Here is a 21,810-nt window from a genome sequence, read left to right as displayed (position 1 = left end):
ATTATATATTTGAAATAATTTTACACAGTTACTATAATTTTAAGTGGTTTCCCCGCGGTCATTTATTTATTTATAACTCCTATCCCTCATTTGTCTTTTATTTTCAAATCTTCAGGTAATTTTCTTTCTTTTTTTTAATTAATTTTTTTCTAATCCAGTTTCTCATTGCCTTTTCCCCATGTTTTTTTATATTTTAATAAATCAAGTCAATTTGCTCTGGTTTCAAAAGGCTAACCTTTTTGACACAATCCCAAAAATATCAGCATTTTTAAAATGCATCTTGAGTTCAAAAACAACCATGAGAAAAATATATTGTTGTTTACTGTTATCTCTCTCCAACATCTGTTTCGCTTGCCACACCTGTGATAGTGTCAAAGCAAAGTCTCAAAGTTGAAGTTACAGTTTAACTTTCGCTTTTAGTTATGCAGAACAATCAGCAGCAGCTTTGACCTCATCACTGTTATACAGCCACGAGCTTGTGTCAGCCTGCACAGTTTGTACCTTAAATCCATACGCACTACTACTACTTACATTTACAGTTTGTTTTCTATTACTTTGTCTCATTTCTCAAAGGGGAGAATATTCTCAAAACAACATGTGCAAACCCCTGAATCACTGGGATCACTTGAATTTCTGGCATCACTTGAATTTCTCATTTCTTTCAATATATTGCAAATGCCTTAGCACATCTTTGCAAATTATTAAGTACAACTGTCAACAGTCTGCACAATTACCAACTGACTACATCTTGCTGATTATGTTGCTTCTCAGTGGAATAGTTGCACCCTCCAAAACATGTAGACATCATTTAATTGTGTAAGAACAGCCAATTTAATCGTCCAAATCTTTCCAGGATACATACCATGAATAACAACACAGTAATATGGATCCCTTGGAACATCTGCCGAATTGGCAGATTGCTTGTCAGGAGAAACCTGAACTTTAATGAAGGGAGAGTTTCCCACATTTCAGATCACTCATCACACATTATGTCAGGTTAGCTGACAGGTGCTGCCCATGAGTATGAATGTTGCAAACATGTATGTATACAGCATGACCACAGAAGAATCTGTCGTTTCTGAACATGGAGGAACCTGGTCAGGTATCTTTACTTTATAGGCTATGCATTGCAGTAGTTTCCTTGTTTTTGTAATGATGTATTTTTACACTACATCGTGCTGTGTGCATTTCCTGTATGCTGTGATGTATGGCACTCACTTTACATGAATGGAACTACAGTAACAGTTTCCATGGCAGCGTGTGTGCAATGTGTGATGTAAAATCTTTGTACTGTTCAAATTGTCATTTTAGTTTGATACACAATGTTATTCAGTCAGCAAGATAAAAACAAACAAACAATAAAACACTCTAGTACAGTAACCATTCAGAATCAGTGAAGAAATGGGCCACAAAGAGTGAAATGTGGATGTGAGGGATATTTTCAGGGTCCACTGCCACACTGACAAAACATTTTGACCACCAATGTTTACACACTGCCAAAGGAAAATTTTCTTTTGTGGGCAATGACTTTTCATTTGAGAAAGTGATTTAGTTTTGAAGTATGGGTTAACTGTTTGGGGTGAGGAATGGCCTTTAGCAGGTGAGCTAAGGTGTTGTGCTGAACCATTTAGGCAATTTTGGCAAATTCACCTGCAGTTTTGAGAATGTTCAAAATTCAAGAAATGAGCCAAAGAAATATAGAGAAAAACTGTAAGCAAATGATAACATTAATAATGAAGGTCTATTAGCTGCTCTGTGCTTTCGGCAATCTTTTCTAACTTGACAGGATGGATTGAAGTCACTGCATTTTCTGAAACTCAAGAAAATATGATAAACCCCTGAAAGCTCTTTGCAAAACTTTGGGAAGATTCAAGTTCTTTCTTACTTTTGTTCGTGAAATGATAGATTAACTTTTTTTAATGCATCCTTAAATATTGCACTGTGCTACAACATTTAGTTGTTACAGATTAGATCAGGATTAGATTACCAAAAATCAGTAACTATAATTGTAATGTATTGTTTTTCAATATACCAATACCCTATTAAGTGAATATTGTATAATGCACACAGTACACTTGTAGTTTGTGCCAGTAAGTGGCTGTTTGACCAACAATTTTATTTGCATTGAAAATATTTTTACACTGTAAAAAATGTCTGGAGAAATGGGGGAAAAAACAGCAGTAAAAGACCATACAATCCAGAATAGTGCATCACTGTGGAGGATATATTGAATTACTCTAAGTCAGTAAAAAACATAAATGTTTCCTGTAATAATATGTAGAAAACACAGTTTTATTGTGAAAATATAGGGTGCAAATATAATGCAATTTTTTGTTTAAGGTATAATATTTTATTTTATATATAATATATTATTGCAATATATTATTTACATTTCTAATATATGCTACAAACAAATGTAACACAGTAACTATGAAAAAGAAGGGTAAATGGATTTCACAACACATCAGTATAAACAAAAAAACAAAAAGGGAGGGGAAAAGTGAGAAAATGTATCAACACATGCACAAATACAAGCACATTATGGAATGAAACCAAGTGAGAAGGGGCATCCATCGGTATAGCTTTAATCACATAAGATTACACACATGAACAAATCCTCACGGCTTTTATTCAATGCAAATGTATACAATAACTGCTTATACAACAGTTAAGGAATTAAGGAATTCACTCAGAAGAATCATCATATTTTTATGTTTGTTTTTTTCCATAAAACACTCTTTACAGACATACTTCTGCTTTGCATTTTGTTTATGAAGGTGAAGTTTTGACACAGAGTGCACATGACGCAGTTAGAGAGATTTCTGTAGTGGACAGCTTCAGGTGTTAAAAGCCTGCATTGTTTTTGTACCACTGAGCTCTGGCAACAACATCATTGGAGAAGTCTCCACCTGTTGTGCAGGCATCCACGTTATCATAGGAGTGAACGTTTCCATCGCCCATGTTGTAGGCTGCTATCCCTCCTGCAGAAACACAAATGAGAATGAAGCAAAGTGTGTAGAGAGTCGGCGCGTGTGTGAGTGATTTATTAAAACAAACCTTTCAGCTGCTGCTCCGTGCTCCAGCCAGGAAATTTATTGCGGATGCGTCCGATAAAATAAACCAAGATATCAGCGCCTTGGCAGAGGTGTTCCTCACTGTCCCATGCACCCTGTGCAGTGTGTCCACCTCCGTTTGGATTAACATCAACCTGCAGAAATAGAAAAGAGATGATCAGCGCTGTAATATGAGGCTCTACAAAGAGGATGTGAGTGGAGCAGCAGTATTTATTACAACCTGCATCAGTCCCCAGGCGTTATACGCTCCTCTGCTTGAGTCATAGTCTCCCCAGCCACCATGTAATACATTTCCAGCTCTGGACTCTCTGGAGATGATGGCAGCAATCAGAGCTGGATCGATTCCTTTTTTTGCTCCCACTGAGTTGATTTTGGACCTGTACCTTTCCATTCTGCCTGAATCGGTGTCGGCCATGGTGTGTGAGGCCCTCACACCTTCAGCGAGAAATCGGAGAACAGAAATAAGGCCTAAGTGTAACTAGAGAATGCACACAGAGATGGTTAGATGAAAGCAACATTTTTCTACAATTTTTGATCAAATCAGCTCCTGTGTTCAGAATTTACCTGAGTATCCCAGTCTGTCCTGCTGAGCAGTTTGCTGGGAAGCACCAGTAGTTTGAACCTTCATGATGTCTCCGTAACCTGATAATGATCAGTTTCTTAGGTTAATTTTCATCAACACACCCACACATCAACCTTTGCTCATAGTGTAAGGACTTGACGGGACTTCAATCACATAACCAACACATATCAAGCCACAGTAACATGTGCCGCCTACATGGCATGTATGGTGAAAGAGCTACAAACAATCGTAGGGGAGAAAGGAGTTGGTTGTCAAATTCATTTGATTTGGCTTGCAAGGATGCTGTTAAAATATGTAGCCACCGAAACGTTCAGAATTGGAGTCAAAGGTCATCTACAGAGTAAACGTGAGCAACCTGGCTTGATTTCTTACAAAAATATGCTAAGGCGGAAAAAAGCAACGGCAGAAGACTTCAACCAAATATTATAAGAAATTAGAAAAAGGTACAAGTAAATTATCTGGGGAAAAAAGATAAACACAGAACAAGGAAATGACCTGGAAATTTTATTTAAAAAAACATAGTAATTTTGTAACATAATTTTAAACATGTTATTGTGAGTATTATAAACAGTTTCTCATTCGCTTTTTTCCTTCTTTTTTTCCCTGGCTTGTTGCAAATAATATTCTTAATGTATTAATTCATTTTAATTTGTGGAACATTCAAGTTGGCTGAGGCTTTTATTTTTCATGTTTTTAAAAGAAGTTGCACCAATTTGCTCAGGGTTCAATGGTTTAAATACTTCTGAAAGCAGTACAAGAAAATTGATGTCGCTCCATCATTCAAAGGGTTAAGGATACATTTTTGAGGGACTCGGAGTGTCTCGACTTGTATTTCAACTTTCCATGTCAGGTGGTTATGGCATTAAATGGCTGGAAGTAAAGTTTTATCAACAGACGACCCAAGCACTCACCCATGTTTCTTGATGGTCTCCTTGAATTCTGAATGCGTGAGCTGTAACACAACGTCCCTCTGTCCACTCTTTAGCAGAGACGTGCAGGAAAAGGCTGTATTTATGCCTGTGTGTTGGTTGCTTTCAGTTTCACTATGACTTCCTCATTCTGTCTGCTGTTCCTTATTCCCGCCTGCAGGATGCGTCATTGCGCAGGCTTGGTTGTTTTGCCAGTGCGGAAAGCAGAGGCAGAATCGGGAGAAAACAGCTGATTGACAAGAAATGACCCTGACTGACTGTAACAGGTGCAGAGCATCATTTCTTCTGCTCTGTTATTGGCTTATTATGACAGGCTGTAAACCGATTAAACTAGCAAGTGCAACTTTCAAAAAGCATGCTGCATGATTTGTGCAAACTCCTCGGGAAAAGTCTTTTTCATTTGTTGAGTTTTGCACCACAATCTGTTTCATCTGTTTTCCTTACTTGAAATAAATTAGCCGGCAAATATTTTGCAGGCCAGTGACTGAAATCTGCTAAAATAACACTTTCCTTTACCCCGAACATTAATCAGAGTAATATTGTACTGTTATTTACTTTCAGTATGAGATACGTTTCGGTGGTTTTGAGTTTTTCAGTAAAGAGTACCCTAATCTTTCATTTTCATGTTCTAATGGTGTGTGCTCAAAGGTTCAGCATTGAGAACAATAAGTGTTTGTTTGATGGGGGTTGCCTTCCTGTGCAGATTGACAGTGAAACCGTAATGCCTTCTGTGATAGCACCTCTGCAATTTTTTTAACTGAGCTACTTATTACTGCAGATCAGAACAGCGATCTGCATTTAGTAGGTGCAAATAGATGTCCTCCATTGATTTCAGTCTTTTTCTTTTTTTTTCAATGTACTTGATACTTGAGCAACATTTCCAACAAGCAGTCAACAGGTGGATTGTTTTCTGCAGTTTTATACAGAATTAAACATCAAATAAAACCAGAATACATGGTGTGACTAAATACAAAGCAAAGTGAGGGATAAATGGGTGCAGAAAAAAGTACACACATAAATAAAACTGAGCATTCCATCACACAGTACGCTAAAATTTGACAAGTTGATCTTACTTAAAATAATCTTGGAAACCAATTGTCTTTGAAAAAGGGTAACTAAAAATAATAATCTTAATGTATGTTTACTTAAATATGTCTAATATATCTCATTAAGTGTACTTAAAATCAAGCTGTATGTACTTACCTTTTTGAAGTTGTTGCAAATTAACAATAACAAGTGAAATCACTGTGTTCTTTGTGTGTGTTAGCACCTTCAGTAAACTAAATTTGTCTGACTTTACTTGATCATGATGAAGAGGATGATGAAGTTAGAAGATCTGTGAGTTCTGTTGTGTTTACATGTTTAAGAATATGCAAATATTCAACCAGCAGAATACAGATATGTGGCACAGTAAACTTAGCTCACTGAGGTAGCTTAAACTTAGACAGACTGATTTCATTAAAGTTGTCATTTTTAAGTTGCAACAACAACAACAAGTTTTCAGTAAACTTAAAAAGTAGATATAAATCAGCATGTTATCATTGTCATTGTTTTATGAGCCCAAAAACATGTTCTGTATGCTTCATATCACAGGACAGTTTACAATAAATGGATGTTTTCCTTCCGCTGTTATCTCTATTTCTGTTATCTCTATCTCCTAGCATTTAGGCAAAGTCTTAAAGTTTAAGCTGCAGCTGAGCTTTTACTTTCCTTTTGCAGTCAAAAAATAATCAGTAGCCTTGACCACAATGGTATGATATAGAGCCATATCTTGTGTCACCCTTTACAGTTTGTACTTTTCAGTTCTGCTCAATGTGTACATCACTGCAGTAACAAAGAGTGATAATGAAAGTCATGCCTCCCCAAAGCCCTGCCAGCTTCTACTTTTAAAAACATCTCTTGGACCTACAATGCTGAATGCTTGTTTTTAGACTGCTGTGGCTGAACCTCTACTTAAAGGGGAACACCACCTAAAATAAGAATGCCAGTATGTTATTTCCATGGACCAGGAAAGTCCAATCATTATTTGTGCACATGAGCTACCCTCTTTCTTTTTTTTCTGCAATTAACTTTTGATTAATTTTCACAGATGAATAGGAATACAAGGAACAGAAAACAAGGAGTAGAAGAGCATGTTGCAATGCATATAACTTAAAACGGTGGATTAAGTCATTTACTAGAGAAAATAAAATGTTTATGGGTAGAAATTAAAATGAAGCCTAAGAGTAAAAGATGAACATGAGTTTCAAAAATATATAAGTGGGGGGAAAAAACAAGACTGTGTTGTAAATGAAACCAAGTGAGCCAAAGTGTGGGTGTGTATGTGTATGTGAATACATGGAAGGAAGCTAAGCCATGAGTTTGTTTATAAGGCCCATTAATGGCGTCAAGAATTTTTTCACATTTTAAATGATACCTTTCGATCCAAATTCTCTGGATAAAATCATGAACTGACGTCCAAAAGTCACATACTTTGGGGCAATCACATGGGACATTGGTGCCTCCAGCATCGAGGGTCACCTTTAATTTTAGACCTGTACAATCAAAAAGGTGTGCAATAAACTTAAATTGAGTTAGCCAAGTACGAATATTGCAGGACATGCACTTTGTCTTATGCAGGATGTTGGCCATTTATTTTCAGTAAATCTAGTTCAGAAATGTGTTGTCCCCTGCGATTTTCAGGGCACTGATAGCGCTACATATGTTTCTGTGGTAGCAAAGTGAGGCTTCATGTACCCCGCCATAGCTTGAGGTAATGAAAGAGAGAGTCTCTGTATTTTGGGGGGCTGAGGAGGCTTTGAAAGTTGATTTCAACCAACTAGGAATTTGCAAGTATTACCAGTATTGTTATTTGCAAAACTAAAATTTGATATTCAAAGTCACTGAGGACTTGAGCTACTTTCTGTCTGCTCCATGTACAATTAATGTTAGCCTGATTTTGTGGACCTGCAGAATGTTTCCTTTTTTTATACCTAAATGAGCTTTATTTTATTGTAGTGATCTTCGCTTTGAAACTGAAAGTGTTCCCATACACTCAGAACATTCCCCTGGCTGTTCTCAGTGTCATCGATAACATGTTTCACCATTCATTTTACATTAAGCTTTTATTTTACATGCATGTACAAATCAGCCAGTCAAGTTCAAAACAATTTGTAAATGTATTCAAAATGCATTAAGATAGATGCATCTGGGGCTGATGGCTCAGTGGATAGAGTGGCACCCCATGTACAGAGGCTGCGTCCTTGCTGCAGTGGCTGCGGGTTCAAATCCAACCTGCATGTCTCCCCCTCTTTCTCTCCCCCTTTCACACTCTCACTGTCCTATCAATTAAAGGCATTAAAAGCCCCAAAAAATAATAATCTTTAAAAAAAAAAAAAAAAACACACATGCTTTTAATGATTGTTTAAATCATTTAAAAGAAATGATGGTTGAAAATAATTTTTAAGAGGTCGCTTTCATCTTCAGATTTCAAAAGCCACCCTCGGTTTTGTACCACTGAGCTCTGGCGACAACATCATTGGAGTAGTCTCCACATGAGGTTTTGGCGTCCACCTCTTCATAGGAGTGAATGTTCCCATCCCCTGCATTGTAGGCTGCAATCCCTCCTGCAGAGACAAAGACACATGACAATAAAGCAAAATAACATTTGAGGCCAGTTTGTCATGAAGTCTAATAATTCAGTTAGAACAAACCTTTCAGCTGCTGCTCCTTGGTCCAGTCAGGAAATGCATGCTTAATGCGCAGCATGAAATAAAGCAGGATGTCGGTGGCTTGAGAGAGGTGTTCCTCACTGTCCCATGCTCCTTTTGGGGTGTGTCCACCTCCCTTTGGGTTGATATCAATCTATGGAAATATTAGGTAATAAAGTGCAGATCAACAGCACTGCCTTTGCATTTTAACAAAAGGCACTACCAAGAGGGCGTTTATACCTGCATCAGTCCGTAGGTATTAAAGGCTTTTCTCTCTTCGTCGTAGCAGCCCTTGCCTGCTGTCAGTGTCTTTCCAGCCCTGCATGATCTGGAGATGATTGCAGCAATGAGAGCTGGATCAAGTCCTTTCTTTTGAGCCACGTTTTGGATGATGGTTTTGTAGTTGTTCATTTCCAACAGATCGCTCTCTGCCATGGCCCATGATGCCCTCTCACCTTTAGAGAGTAATCAAGGAGGGAACAGGATTAGGGGCTCAGTTTTGTCAATCTATTGATATAATCGAAGATATACAAATACAAATATAGATGGATATTTAAGTAACTCTAGATGGATCCGTTTTTACCTTGGTATTGCAGCTTGTCCTGCTGAGCTGTTTGCATTGAGGCACCAGTAGTTTTCACCAACATGATGTTTCCAAACCCTACAAATTTTTATCACAAAAGTTTTCATCAACACCCTCATATATCAACAAGAGGACGTATAATGAGGAACTGAAGTCTGCTGACTCTCACTTACTGCTGGAAACAGGTTTCACTGATCCTTCACTAATATCCTCAGCTGGGACAAAAAAAAAACATAATGTTAGATAGCACTGAAACAATTAATAATTAACAGACTGTACTGATTTTGTCATGAGTGTTATCCGATAACTATTAGACCAAGGGTGTGACTATAGGCAGGTAAGAGTGAACTGAAAGGTCAAAATAAAAGTGAAAGTAATTGGAAAAAAGTCACCACTGACTGATAAAAAAAAAAGCCATCATGAAATAAATATCTTATACGGCTCTATTTTAAAAAAGCTTTAAAAGAAATCTAATGCTGTGCAATGCTGCTCTTTAACGGAGGTGGGATGATTATTAACCAGAGGAGGGCTACATTTGCAAAACCACAAAAGTACAATAGCTGCGCGCATCCGATAACCGTTAAGACAGGTGCTGGAGCCCACTACTTAAAGATAGCGATTTAAAAAATTAAAATAAAAAATAAAGAGAGAAAGAAAGAAAAGGGGGAAAAGCATGAAAGGCTCGCACACTGTCACTCCCTTAAGTGCAATGTATCAGCGCATCCACAAGTGATACTTCGAGCTGATGCTCTTCTTCAAACATTTGCAAACCAACGTTTTCTCTCGTAAAATTGAAAACTGCAGAGCGACAGCAATTTTACGCGCTTAAGCAAATCTGACTGCATGTTTAACTCACCAAGGCGCCGTTTTACCTCGTTGCAGCCAATCTCGCCCAAAGTCTCCACGACCACCTTTTCAGCTTTGGCTTCTGTGTGAAATTGCACCAGGATATCTACGATTTCTCTTCGATTCTTTCCCTCCAGATCTGCCTTTCTGACCCGAGGCTCCTCTGTGCGATCCAGGATCGCTGAGCAAAATCTTTTCACGTCGTCTTCGCCCAGGTTTTTCAGCGCGTCCTCCATAGCGCGTTTAACGGGCTTGGGAGGCATCTTTAGGTCTCACTCAGACGACAGAGACACACTGCTGCTGCTGCTGCTGCTGCTGCTGCTTTGAGTCACCTCACCGTTAGATTACAGATGTACAGGGAGTAGCCTAATGTAGGATGTAACTGTGAACAACAGCTGACCAGAGGCAGGCGTCCAATCAAACTGAGGGAGTGAGTCTCTGCAGCTGATACATTTCCCTCCTAACTTCAAATCACCCCATTTTTCATAATTTCATAATATATAGTTTTATTCTGAAATGTTGTAGGCATTGCAACACTGAGATGCAAGATTAACTAATCTCAAACTTAGAGTCAAAATATGATTGTAAGAGTTTTATTAGGTTATTGTAGTTAATGTAGTTTTAATAGAGCATGTTCGTAAAAAAAAAATGCATCCTAATGTATTAAGTGTTTCATATTTGTATCAATAATCCGTATTTGTAAAGCACTAAATTTAGTTTTTCTCAAAACAATGCCATTTTAAATTATTCATTCTCTATAATAATAAGAACCCGCTGCAAAAAAGTAAGCATGACCTTTGGGGCACTGCTTGCTGGGCAGGATGGTTGTGAAGTAGTAATCACCAGGAACCTGCAGATGGCGCTGGTGTCAATGAAATGATAAAGATGTAAAGGAGTAGTTCTGTCATGCCCCACTTCAGAAGCCAAATCAAAAATCTATTTTTCATCAATCATTAATTATGATTTGGGAAGCAACTACTAAATAATAATAGCTTAATCTTGTGTTTGTGTTTGATGTCTTATTTTCTGAGAGAAATTAGCATGATGACTTGCCTGTCTTGACATTCTCACTGTGAAAGTTATGCTGTTTGTCATAAGTGTATTCTGTTATTCTTGCACTTACATCTGCTGCATCTTCCCATTGTACAATGAACTTTACAAAGTAAACAGTCAGCTGAGTGTAACAGCACAGGCCAGGTCATTTAGTGTCAGTGTGTGAGGGAAAGTGGGTCATGTTTAAGTGCAAAAAGTGAAGGAAAACACTGAGGTCTGTTAGTGGTCTGATGGGTTGTTACACATAAACATTTTAGAGACTAAACAATTCATTCACAAAATTATTTGCAGATTAATCAGTCATAAAAATAAACATAAGTTGTAGCCATTTCTTGCATCATCTAGTGCCGCATTTCTGAAGAACTTTGCTGTTATTTACGCATGGGGAACTTGACTGGAATTTGAGTGATTCATTTGTTACTGAGTGTAGTTTTAAAGGCTCCATTTACTTAGTAATATATTTAATATTTGCTATGACTGAAGCCTTGCTCTCAGTGAGAAGATGCAACAGACTCTAACAAAATATCCAGAAGGCAAAACCATCCTGTGTGCACCAAACCTAACTTGCATAGAGTTTTATGCTTTTATATTCTGTTTTTGTTATAAACAAAAATGTTGGTGTAAAGCAATCACTGCATAGTTTGAATCAATACCAGTACGAGAAAATGTAAAACCTGGCAATGAATCCTGCCAGTAGAAGAAAATTGAACAGGACAGGTTTTAGAAACAAACATTTATTATAGTTGACCAGTTTCCTTTATTCTTCTGTTTCTGCAGAATCCAATTCCTGTAAAATCACGAGGGGAGAAATAAGATAATTGTGAGGTAAGACTGATATTCTCTCTTGTTGTTGTGTAAATATATAGTATATATATATAGTTAAGTCCTTTTTGTTCAGTGAAATAGCTACTGTCATACACACCAGACTCCATTTACATAAACTGTATTTTAAGCGTATATATAGAGCTGGCATATTTTCACCATCTATAGGTGAATTAAGTGTTTATTTCAACAGAACCACAGTTGGTGATTCTTGAAAGATGAATTAAGGCTGCTTTTGTAAGTTTTCTTTTGTTTCTGTCAACTTTGAATTAAGTGTCTTTTACTATAATGGAATTACTGTTAATTTAACCCTTTGAAACCTGGAGCAACGTCACTTTTGTTGTGCTGCTTTCAGGCAAGTTTCACAGGTAATTAAACTTTTAAACCCTGAGCAAATTGCTGTGATTTCTTTCAAAAACATGGGGAAAAGGCAATGAATAATTTGGTAAGAATTGCTCTACAAATTGCAAGAAGATACTAGAAAATTATTTTTAAAAAGGCTTGAGAAAATGTCTGTTTCTTTTTTTCTTATTTTATTTCATTTTCTTATACTTTGAAGGGTTTTTTTGCTAATCTTTTCATTTCTTCTTTTACTGGTCATTTTCGTCTCGTATTTTTCAAAGAAGTCAGATTTTCTTGTGTTTCAAAAGCTTAAATGGAGTCTGGGGGTTTGGCAAGAGCACTATCTGGGCTGTTTCTGGTTAAACTAAATGGATCTTACTCTTTAACAATGAGTCCACCTCTGCAGGGAACCTTTCCATAATGTTGTCAGACACTTAGACTTACAATCTGATCATGTCAGTGGCAAAAACAAGCACTTAGTGGATGAAAATTAACAGTTCCAAATGCCCTGAGTGCTTACATTGTAGAAGTTTCTCTCAATACTGGATCACTTAAAAAAAATGTTCAGATCAGAAACACAAAAACATGTAAAATTTGGGTCCAGGTTGAAAAATACTGATGTTACCCATTAACCTTGCCAAGCCATTAACTTGATCAGACATGTATTGGTTGATTGAAAAGTTCTATAAACATGTCAGATCCCTTTGTAATCCCTTAGAAGTTAGTAGTTATTACAAACTAAACAGCCACCAGCATAACTACAAATGAGATCTAAACTAATCCAGATGCTGGAGGATTAACACCAGAGCCATTTTATTCAGTAAAGCTATTTAGAAGTTTAAGAAAAAATAACAGCTGGCAGTGGCCATTATAATACCTTGAAGTGTTCCCAGCTTCTTATTTCTGAAAAGAAGGCGTCTCCAGGGCAGGCGGTGTAGTTCACCACCTGTCTGTGGCCGTGGATAGTGAAGTCAGCAGCCAGTCCTCCTCCATCTACTGCACATCGGACCAGACGATGGCGCAGCAGGTCCATGGCATGGCGGGACGGCAGGGTGTCAGTGTAGTTGCCAATGATGGACACACCGTACCCCATGGCATTGTGCCCCTTGGTGTGTGTGCCGAGATAGTACCAACCTCGGCCCTCATAGACATAGCCGTCAGAGCCGACCACAAAGCTTTGGGTGCAAAGACAGTAGTCATACGATCAATAAATGCAGTGTAAGTGGTCTGGGGTAAACTTATCATTTATGCAGAAACTGGAGGGTGATGTGATATTTAGAATAAATGTTATGTTTATGTGAATGAAAGACAAGAAATCTGCAGCATTCCTACATATAGGCTACTCCAACTAACATAGAAAGCATGAATTGCTTATTCAATGAAAAGAATGGCACTGTTGGGAATATTCTTGTTTTCTTTCTGAGCTAAGAGCAGATGGAAACAATTCTCATGCCTGTGTGTTGACTATGAATAGGAGATGGAGGGTGATTAGCCTAGCTTAGCATAAAGACTGAAAGTAGAGGGAAATGCTAGCCTGGCTGTAAAGAAAAAATCCACCTGCCAACACCTTTAATTAACAGTTGATATCCTAGTTGTTTGTATCTTAGTTGCCTATAAAAAAAAAGACAACAATTTGTGTTTTAAGAGGGAGTAACATAGTGTAACAATATCTTGAAGAACAAGTTATCCGTCTACCCAACATTAGTTACTGCACGTAACTCCTTGTATATCCACAAACTGTAGCTTTTACATGATTGTGTGAGAGATACATGCTCCTTAGTCAGCTTTAATGGTGCTTTAAACTTTGAACAGAGGCAGGCTAGCTGTTTCCCCTTGCTTCCAGTCTTCACGCCATGCATCATCACACTCCATCCCTAAGTGGTATCAATCTCTGTATCTAGGCAAACTTTTGGCAAAGAAAAGCCAATAAACATAGCTATCAAAATATCCCAACAACATCAACAGTTGGTTACCTGTATCCTATGTCAGTCCAATTACGATCTTCCTGATGGAAACGCTGCATGGCTCTCATGTCACGAGAGCAGCTCGGAAAGGATAAACAGGGCAAGGACGGCTCATAGGTGTGGTGAACATAGAGGAACTGGACGGGCAGAGACATCGGGATAGGTGTACTCTGGTAGGCTTTAGCCCCCCACTGACAGCGAGGGATGATTTGAGGGCAGTCTGAGGAGCGGAGGAGAGAGGATGAGGGTTATGTAACCAAAGCCAAAACAATTTTGGCCGTCATACCCACAGACCTGTATTTCCAAACACTCAAAAGTTGAGGTCTAAGACTTGAACCTAGAGCCTGACTGGTATTCAGTATTTATTCACGATATGTCAGTGTCTGTGTATGTGGCGGCTGCTAACTAACAAAACTTGCAGTACAGAGTGTTAAAGATATGTTTGAAGTAGTCCGGTTTAGAAATAAGAAATGATTCCATGACATAATTTCTTCTCCAGAGTGCGCAGACAAGCTTATTTTTCAACTGTAAAACTGCTCAAAACATATCTTCACACATTTCAAAACAAATTAAAACCTGCACTTTTTTAAAAACCTCCTTAGGGCAGTCAACACTTAGTGAATAATATCTTATAAAGTCAATGTGCCAAACATGTTAGCACAGAGTTGGATTTTTGTCCACGAGATGAGTGTAAATCCAGTATTAGCTCTCTTTTAACTCCGTATTTGGTCTCTACCGACTCCTGTGGTACGTATCTGGCCCTTTAGCTCCTTAACTGCACTGCAATTAGTCGCTAAACGTAGCCTATGTGTGGGCTGGTTTTTGCTTGGCAGGTAGCAAATTTATCAGAGCAAATGCAGAAAGATTTTAATTTAAATTGCTAAAAGATGCTAAAGGGAGTCAAGTGGTAATTTGCTATTTTTTTCCATTATCAGTTTATCTCTTGCTTATTCAATAAGAATATTGCTTAGAGTAGTTTTAAAGAGCAGTTTCAAGCCCTCTGTAAAACTTACATTTAGTTTAACTTCTCATCTTGCTGCAGTGATGCAGATGTGTACTGTTGGGTGTCTCAGTACATCCCAGCATCACTTTTTAAGCCTGTTCTACTCTTGTAAAATATAAAATGAAGATTTTATAAGGAAAAAAGAACATTATGGATTTTTTGCCCTCTCAAAGTTTTATATTATTTCAGGCTCAAAATGTTGTTCAAGACTCACTAGACTATAAGAAAAATTATTCTTTGCAGGTTTCTTTAACCATACCAAGGACTAGCCTTTGTGCCAAGCTGCAACAGTTAGTACATATATTAATTGGCTGATCGACAGAAGAAATTTGCAGTAAACTCAATCTAATATAATTTAAGCAATTTCTGAAGCAGAAGTTAGCATTGCAGCTTCCAAAATCTGAGTATATTTCAGATTTCATACCCTTCTATTACAGTAAACTGAATTTCTTTGGCTTTTGGAGTGTTGGTGAAACTAAACAAGGCATTCAAAAAAGACGCCATAGGGTTTGGGACCTTGTGAAGGACATTTTTCACAATTTGCCAGATTTTAGAAACGGAATGACTGAGTGGATGAGATGCAGCTCACTCAGCAGAGGGAAATCAGAGACTGCTCTGCAAAAATAATAATAATCAGTTGTTTAACCGCTGATGTAATTAATGGTTAACTGCAGCCCTACTTTGCACCCAAATGCACTTTTGTTGATAAATTCATAGCTTACCCCAGTAGTTTTGCACAAATGCTTGTAATCCATCCTTCACAGCCTTCCCCACTCCAGTGTCCTGAGCTATCCAATCTGTCTTCTCCAACTTCCAGACTAATGCCAATGTCTCCATCACCTGGCTGTGTAGATCGAGTGGCTCCAGAATAGCTCTAGAGATCTCCCTTCGCCTTGGGCTAACATGGCTGGTTATATCATCAAGACCCCGTCCCTCATGCAGAGTGAAACTGTAGTATCCTTTCAAAACCTCACTGAGGGCCTGCGGCTGTTCAGATGCAGTTAGGTTGCTGAGGTCCGTGCCCAGTATGAGTCCATCCATGCCACCATTAATAACTGCGTCAGTTGCCAGTGTGGCAGGCCGAGACAGCTTGAACAACTTAGGCTGGTCCACGCTGTCCCAGCACCCGTTAGGCCCCAGGCGCTTAGATGGCGGGATGTCCTGGAGACTGAGGAAGGACAAGCCCAGAGTCCTACCTAAGGTGAGAGGGAAGATCCCAACAGCTGGTGTCCCCTCCATCTTGGCTGCCAGTCCGGCTTCAATTCCTAGCAGTAACGGTGCAAGAGCTACTGTGGTGCCATCTGGAGCAAGAACCACCCCTCTTTCCTCTCCATAGTCTGTCACAATGTGGTGCATGGCCTTATCAAAAAAACTGAAGGATGAGGCGTTGAGAATAGCTGTCTCTAGGAGCTCAGCGTCCGTGAGGTTATACGAAGCACCCAAGAAGTGAACTGTCATTACATCGTCGTGGCCAGCGGTCCTTCGCAAGGCTCGGGCCAGAGCGAGGGGGGACAGATCAGGGTTGAAGTCTTCCACTTGCTGCACAGCTCGGATGAAGCTCTCCATGTTGCGCAGGTGGCCACCTGAGAATAACGCACATAGGGAAGAAAAGAAGTAAATGAAATGCTTAATGGATCAGTGACTGAAATCTTTTAGTTCTAAGGACATTCATATTGTGAAACTTCTTGAGGGTCATTGTAAAAGACTATTTATCAAAAACTGTTAGCCTGAAGAAGATCAAAGACAGTAAGTGTTTTACTGTCTTTGATCTTCTTCTCCCTTCGTTTTAATAAAATCTCATTTGACACTGTTAATTATATTCATGACCATATTCGGAACCTAGCTAAGTTTGGGACAGTACAAAAATTACTGGGGTTGGACGTTGGGATGGGATGGAGGTTGATATTTTAAAAAGCAAGGCCCTTCCCATTAATAGCTTCCTGGGACCCTCCCTTTGACTTTTGGAAACCCTCCCTCCAAAATTTCATAATGAAACAGAATTAATTTGAGGGTCTAGTGTGTAAGCAGCTTGTTGTGGTAAGGGCAGCAAATTGCAAAAACTGAAACTTTTCTCGTGTGCCAAGCAGGTAGGAAAATTACTGTTGCAGAAATAAAAACATGAAAACGCGAAAAGCGCTATCTAAATCCAGTGTTTAATTTGTTCATTCTGGGATACTGTAGAACAACATGGCAGGTGTAGATATAAGCGGCTCATTTTAAGGTACAGAGAACACACTGGAGCTTTAACTGAAAAAGGCAAAACATAAAAATGTATCTAAGTTAAAATATTGATGCCCTTAAATACAAAAGTGGCCTGATATGTGTGACATCAAATGCTTGACTGTCAGGGTTAACCAAATCAATAACATTATGAGTACAATACATTTGACAAGGGTATGCCAAATATAGTAAGAAAAAACTTTAAAAACTTAAACTTAAAAAACTCCTCTTATCTCCCCCCAAAAAGTTCTGACTACGTACCTACCAACTTTGGCTTTTTTTTCACGCATCCTTTCTGTCTCAAAATGTTTAAGGTGAAAGGTATCTTCTCCCTTTTGTATGTTTTGTCTCTTTTATATTATATATTTATTTTAGGGGATAAATATAGAGGTTTGCATATATTTTTATGTCTGATGAGTGAATCTGATTGGAAAAAAAAAGTTTTGTTGATTTATATTCTGGAAGTTCAATATTCATCAGGCTATTTATAATTAAAAGTTATTTGAAGTTAAGAATGCAGATTTCAGGGAGTTGGTGAATCAAAAACTGACAGGTTGCACAGAACAAAATAATTCCTTATCAGCCTACAAAAATAAATTGTGTAGCTTAATGAAGAATTTATCTTGATGTATTACACAAATTGACATATTTAGCAAATAACTGAACTTACCCGTTGGCCGGCTATCAGCAGTGAAGAAATAAGACAGAGCCAGAACAAAAAATGACAGTCCAAATAAAGTCATATTTGATCTCCTACCTCTAAAACAGCAATTTTCTGCTGAACTAAAACAACAACAACAACAACAACAACAACAAAACCAAAGAATTAGACTTTTTCAAAGCTAAATGGACAAAAGACAACCTCAACAGGCTTTCCAAAAAGTAACCCGAATACCTCCCTGCAATTTCTGGGTGGATTTGTGTAGGTGTATTTGTATTTGTGTGGGTGTACGTGCATGACTGCAGTGTTATGTCCTAATATGGAAGAGTACGCTGTGTACACTGATAGCTCCAGATATTGATTTAGAAGTTAAAGTGTGTCATGAGTAAAACAAAGTCTGGGCCCCACAGTGAGGTTTATGACAAAGGCTGCAAATAAGTATTTTTCTAAAAATGTTGAGTTGTGTCACTCTCACACTCTTATATGTCATTCAGCTTTTTACAGCTCTCTCTGAATACAATATATCATTTAACAAACAAAGTAAAGTGAAAGTTAAAGCAGATTTATGGTTAATCTTTACCATGTCATGTGATGTCTGCAGTTGTGTACACACCAGTGTCAGGAAACATTTTAGTCACAGGAGATCACAGAAACTCTCATGTCATATGAACTTTTAAAGCAGGCCGGGGAAATTATGGGAAACAATATATCTGGTAAGGTTGTGGTAATATTAAGGTTAATAGCCTAAAGTTCAAGATTTTAAGTCATTAAACAAATATGAACTTGTGTTGAGATTAAATTAACCCCAAAAGATAAATAACTTAATAATAATAAATTTAATAACAGTGCTAAAGCTAAAAGTATGGAAGCCCATCTCTGCCAGAAAAGATATATAAATAGTTAATGTTACGCACGTCGCTAAAAAGTCCTGCAAGGTGATATCTATTTTTTATCTTATGTGCACAAGATAATAACTTTTTCCCACAAATTAATTAATGTGTTCAGACAGATTTTTTAAATTTCTCTCTCTCTCTCTCTCTCTATATATATATATATATCTATATATATAGGCACTTTAAAAAATGAAAATACTAGCTTTGTAAGAATTGTGAAATGTCAAGTTAAAATTTTAACTGACTGAAAAAAAGTTAATTTAAATCCAAATTATTCAGTCCAAATCATAACATACAATGTACATAAAGGAGATTAGTCCAAACTTGACAGATGCAAAGTCAACATTTTTGATTGACTTGATCGCTCATAATGTGACATGGTTTTAACCTTTTGGGATAAAATTGTACTTACAGTCAAGTCAGAATTATAAATTAAAAAAGTCATAACTTTGACTTGTCAGTTTTGTCACATGTAACTCATCGGCTCTGTGTTTCATGTGTGTCTGGAGCATTTGAAGCAAAGATGTTCTTGGTTTGCAGATCACTGGTGTAATATGGGAGTAATCATGACAACAAAGAAAACACAGTGATAATGTGAATCCTGATGGTAATTTCAGTGTCTTTTTGTGAAAGCTAAAATGAAGACACAGGTTTAGAAACTGATGTTACTTAAGTGTTGCCTAAAATAACATTAGTTGTGTGTTTGATGTTGTTAGCATTAGCCTGCTAGTCTAAAGCAATAGCCTATAAAAAGTTTAATTAACTTTCCTTCGCTCATCTAATCAATTAATGGACCAATCATTTTATCTCTAAAGACGAACACACTGTATAACGTGTTGAATGTCTTGATTGCACCTGTTATTCATTGATCTGACTTCTTTGTAGTAGAAAGTGAGATTTGCACGGGAAAATAGACATCGCTAAAATGTCTATTCATTAACAGTTGGTTAGTCTTCTATTGCAGTTGTTTTTTGCAGTGTTTCAGGCTGACACCAGCAGTTTCCAAACAGCTGATGGAAAATCATCCATTTCCCCATGTTACCACATAAGTCAGATAAACCTCTGACTGCATCTGCATTGACAGGCCTGTTGGAGTAATATCTGTGGCCCTCTCAGACTGTCTATAGTTGTTTGCATTGTGGGATCACCACAACATAGTCCAACGAGGATGTATTACACATTAAGCCTGCAATGAAAGCATTATGTCAGTGCAATAAAATGTTTATACCTGTGTTTTGCTGTGATAAAATGTAAATAAGTGCATGAAGGGATTATCTTTTGTAGAAATGTATTTTTCCTGAACTTTAGAAGTAACAGTATTTATGTTTTTAGAAGTCAGGTGTTTTACAATACAGGATGCTGCAACTGGAAACTTTACCATTGGGAAAGAAACCAAGGGAAGATGACTCAATTGTCCAAGAAAAAAGAAGGAGATCTCACTCTGTTCCTGTTTCTGAGTACCATTAACGTGATATGGTAAGTACTAAAGAGTAATGATAAAGTTGAAGTCAGTTGCTGGAGACTCCCATTTTTTCATTTTCTCTTAAAACACCTGACATGACATTTGGCAGCCTCGTAGTTTGACTTTGACTGAAAATTGTTGTAAAGATTAAATTTATTGTGCATCTCTGTTGAGCGGAAGCCTTTTCAACGGCTGATCAGTCCTGTCTTGATCCATGTCTCTCTTATGCCGCCTGCTGATCAAACCAGAAGCGCATTTCTCTGCATTTCTCCACGCTGGTCAGCAGCGGTTCTCTTTCTCTGCTCCTTTCTTTTCACACTGAGAGCTCTGTCTCTGCTTGCCTCTGTGTCTCTGAGTGTTTATCTGTGTCCCTGAGTGCATGAGTGTGTACATCTCTATAAGAGTGTCTGTCAGTGTGTCTGCTTGTCTCGCTACCTCTTTAAAGACACAATTAACAATCATTGTGGAAGCACTGGATGCATATAAAGTATCTGATGTTTACTATGTTTAAGTATCAATAGTAATTTTATGAATTAAATGTACTTAAGTAGGCCTATTGGAAGAAAAAGCACAAGCCAATGCTGTTAATTAAAAAAGCAAGCAGTTTGAGAATTATTACATCTATTTCTTTGTAAAATACAACACCTTATTAATGGAGCGTAAATGACACTTTTACAAAAACAAGGTCTTTTTTTACAGCCTAAAGGTTTTAAATAACAAAATCCAGTTTTTCCTTCTCTCCCATTTCCTTCAGTCCCTTTGTAGTAAGTAACTAAAATACTTAGTGGAAATGTAGTGGTGTAAAAGTATATATTTTATTTAGGAACCAGCTGCATCACCGTGTGGTACGGCAGTGCTACTGCTGTGGACCGCAAACGCCTGCAGAGAGTGGTGAAGACTGCTGAGAAGATCATCAGGACTCCACTGCCCTCTCTGCAGAGCATCTACCACCGCAGAGTCCACAGCAGAGCGGCCTCCATCCTAAAGGACCCCACCCACCCCCAGCACGGTCTGTTCACACTTCTACCCTCAGGCCGGAGGTACACAAGTGTGAAATGCAGGACCACTAGACTAAAGAACTCTTTCTTTCCCGCTGCAATCAGACTCCTAAACTGCTGACAGGAGTTCACACAGCAACTACCTCACACACACAACCTCATAACTGTACCAGACAGTTTACTATTCCGTTTGCACATGCACAATTGCACTGTTTGAATTTGCACTGTACTGTTTTATTTGCACTGTTCTTTCTATTGGAAATTTCTAAATTTCTGTTTCATATTTCTTTTATATTTGCTACACATTAGGCATTCTGTGGACAGCAAAGTAAGAATTTCATTGTACAGGGAAACATGTTTCCATACTGTGCATATGACAATAAACACTTTGAATCTTGAATCTAGGAAATGTACTTGAAACTTGACTGAAATATTAAAACTCAAGTCATGTATAGATACTTCCAAAAAATACTTGTAACAAAGCATTATTACTTCGTTAACATACACCACTGCTGGATAATCAGGCCCAATTTCCGACCCCCTACCCCCTGCTCGCACGAGGATCAGCCAAAAACTGCAGCAGATCACCATCCCGTGCCTCTTGGTCCTCGAGCAAATGAGCTCGAGCAGAGCTGAGAGTCACGTGGTGTCCGTCACATGACCTGAGCGAGAGGAAAAGAGCTGGAGA

At 38.0% G+C, this 21,810-nt stretch overlaps 3 protein-coding genes across 3 annotated transcripts; all 3 read right to left on the bottom strand.

Moving 5' to 3' along the window:
• Positions 1-2,560: 2,560 nt before the first annotated feature.
• Positions 2,561-4,689, bottom strand: LOC121942070 (lysozyme g). The gene is made up of 5 exons (XM_042485160.1): positions 4,569-4,689; positions 3,639-3,716; positions 3,295-3,509; positions 3,058-3,208; positions 2,561-2,981 (listed from the first exon to the last, which is right to left on the bottom strand). The coding sequence occupies exons 1-5, from the start codon at positions 4,570-4,572 to the stop codon at positions 2,845-2,847; spliced, it is 585 nt and encodes a 194-aa protein (XP_042341094.1). The 5' UTR covers positions 4,573-4,689; the 3' UTR covers positions 2,561-2,844.
• A 3,278-nt stretch (positions 4,690-7,967) lies between these two features.
• LOC121942145 (lysozyme g-like) lies at positions 7,968-10,019 on the bottom strand. Its single transcript, XM_042485271.1, has 5 exons — positions 9,715-10,019; positions 8,859-8,936; positions 8,516-8,730; positions 8,279-8,429; positions 7,968-8,191 (listed from the first exon to the last, which is right to left on the bottom strand). Exons 1-5 carry the CDS (start codon positions 9,965-9,967, stop codon positions 8,055-8,057), a joined length of 834 nt encoding a protein of 277 aa, XP_042341205.1. The 5' UTR covers positions 9,968-10,019; the 3' UTR covers positions 7,968-8,054.
• A 1,452-nt stretch (positions 10,020-11,471) lies between these two features.
• pglyrp2 (peptidoglycan recognition protein 2) lies at positions 11,472-18,021 on the bottom strand. Its single transcript, XM_042484265.1, has 5 exons — positions 17,779-18,021; positions 15,611-16,471; positions 13,895-14,105; positions 12,799-13,096; positions 11,472-11,544 (listed from the first exon to the last, which is right to left on the bottom strand). Exons 1-5 carry the CDS (start codon positions 17,849-17,851, stop codon positions 11,515-11,517), a joined length of 1,473 nt encoding a protein of 490 aa, XP_042340199.1. The 5' UTR covers positions 17,852-18,021; the 3' UTR covers positions 11,472-11,514.
• Positions 18,022-21,810: the final 3,789 nt, after the last annotated feature.

This window comes from Plectropomus leopardus, chromosome 4 (genome assembly GCF_008729295.1).
Source record: "Plectropomus leopardus isolate mb chromosome 4, YSFRI_Pleo_2.0, whole genome shotgun sequence".
NCBI classification, from domain to species: Eukaryota; Metazoa; Chordata; class Actinopteri; order Perciformes; family Serranidae; genus Plectropomus; species Plectropomus leopardus.
Note: the sequence above shows the minus strand (reverse complement) of the source record. Positions and strands in the feature narration are given on the sequence as shown.

What these genes read in the sequence shown, in the direction of transcription:
- LOC121942070 (XM_042485160.1), bottom strand. An exon ending in ACGCCTGGGGACTGATGCAG is followed by an intron (nt 3,209 to 3,294) that starts GTTGTAATAAAT and finishes CTATTTCTGCAG; the next exon opens with GTTGATGTTAATCCAAACGG. An exon ending in CACGGAGCAGCAGCTGAAAG is followed by an intron (nt 2,982 to 3,057) that starts GTTTGTTTTAAT and finishes GTGTTTCTGCAG; the next exon opens with GAGGGATAGCAGCCTACAAC.
- LOC121942145 (XM_042485271.1), bottom strand. Translation starts at nt 9,967, where the DNA reads ATGCCTCCCAAGCCCGTTAAACGCGCTATGGAGGACGCGCTGAAAAAC. An exon ending in GGACAAGCTGCAATACCAAG is followed by an intron (nt 8,731 to 8,858) that starts GTAAAAACGGAT and finishes TACTCTCTAAAG; the next exon opens with GTGAGAGGGCATCATGGGCC. An exon ending in ATACCTACGGACTGATGCAG is followed by an intron (nt 8,430 to 8,515) that starts GTATAAACGCCC and finishes ATATTTCCATAG; the next exon opens with ATTGATATCAACCCAAAGGG.
- pglyrp2 (XM_042484265.1), bottom strand. Translation starts at nt 17,851, where the DNA reads ATGACTTTATTTGGACTGTCATTTTTTGTTCTGGCTCTGTCTTATTTC. An exon ending in TGGACTGACATAGGATACAG is followed by an intron (nt 13,097 to 13,894) that starts GTAACCAACTGT and finishes TTGCACCCAAAG; the next exon opens with CTTTGTGGTCGGCTCTGACG. An exon ending in GAAGCTGGGAACACTTCAAG is followed by an intron (nt 11,545 to 12,798) that starts GTATTATAATGG and finishes GTGATTTTACAG; the next exon opens with GAATTGGATTCTGCAGAAAC.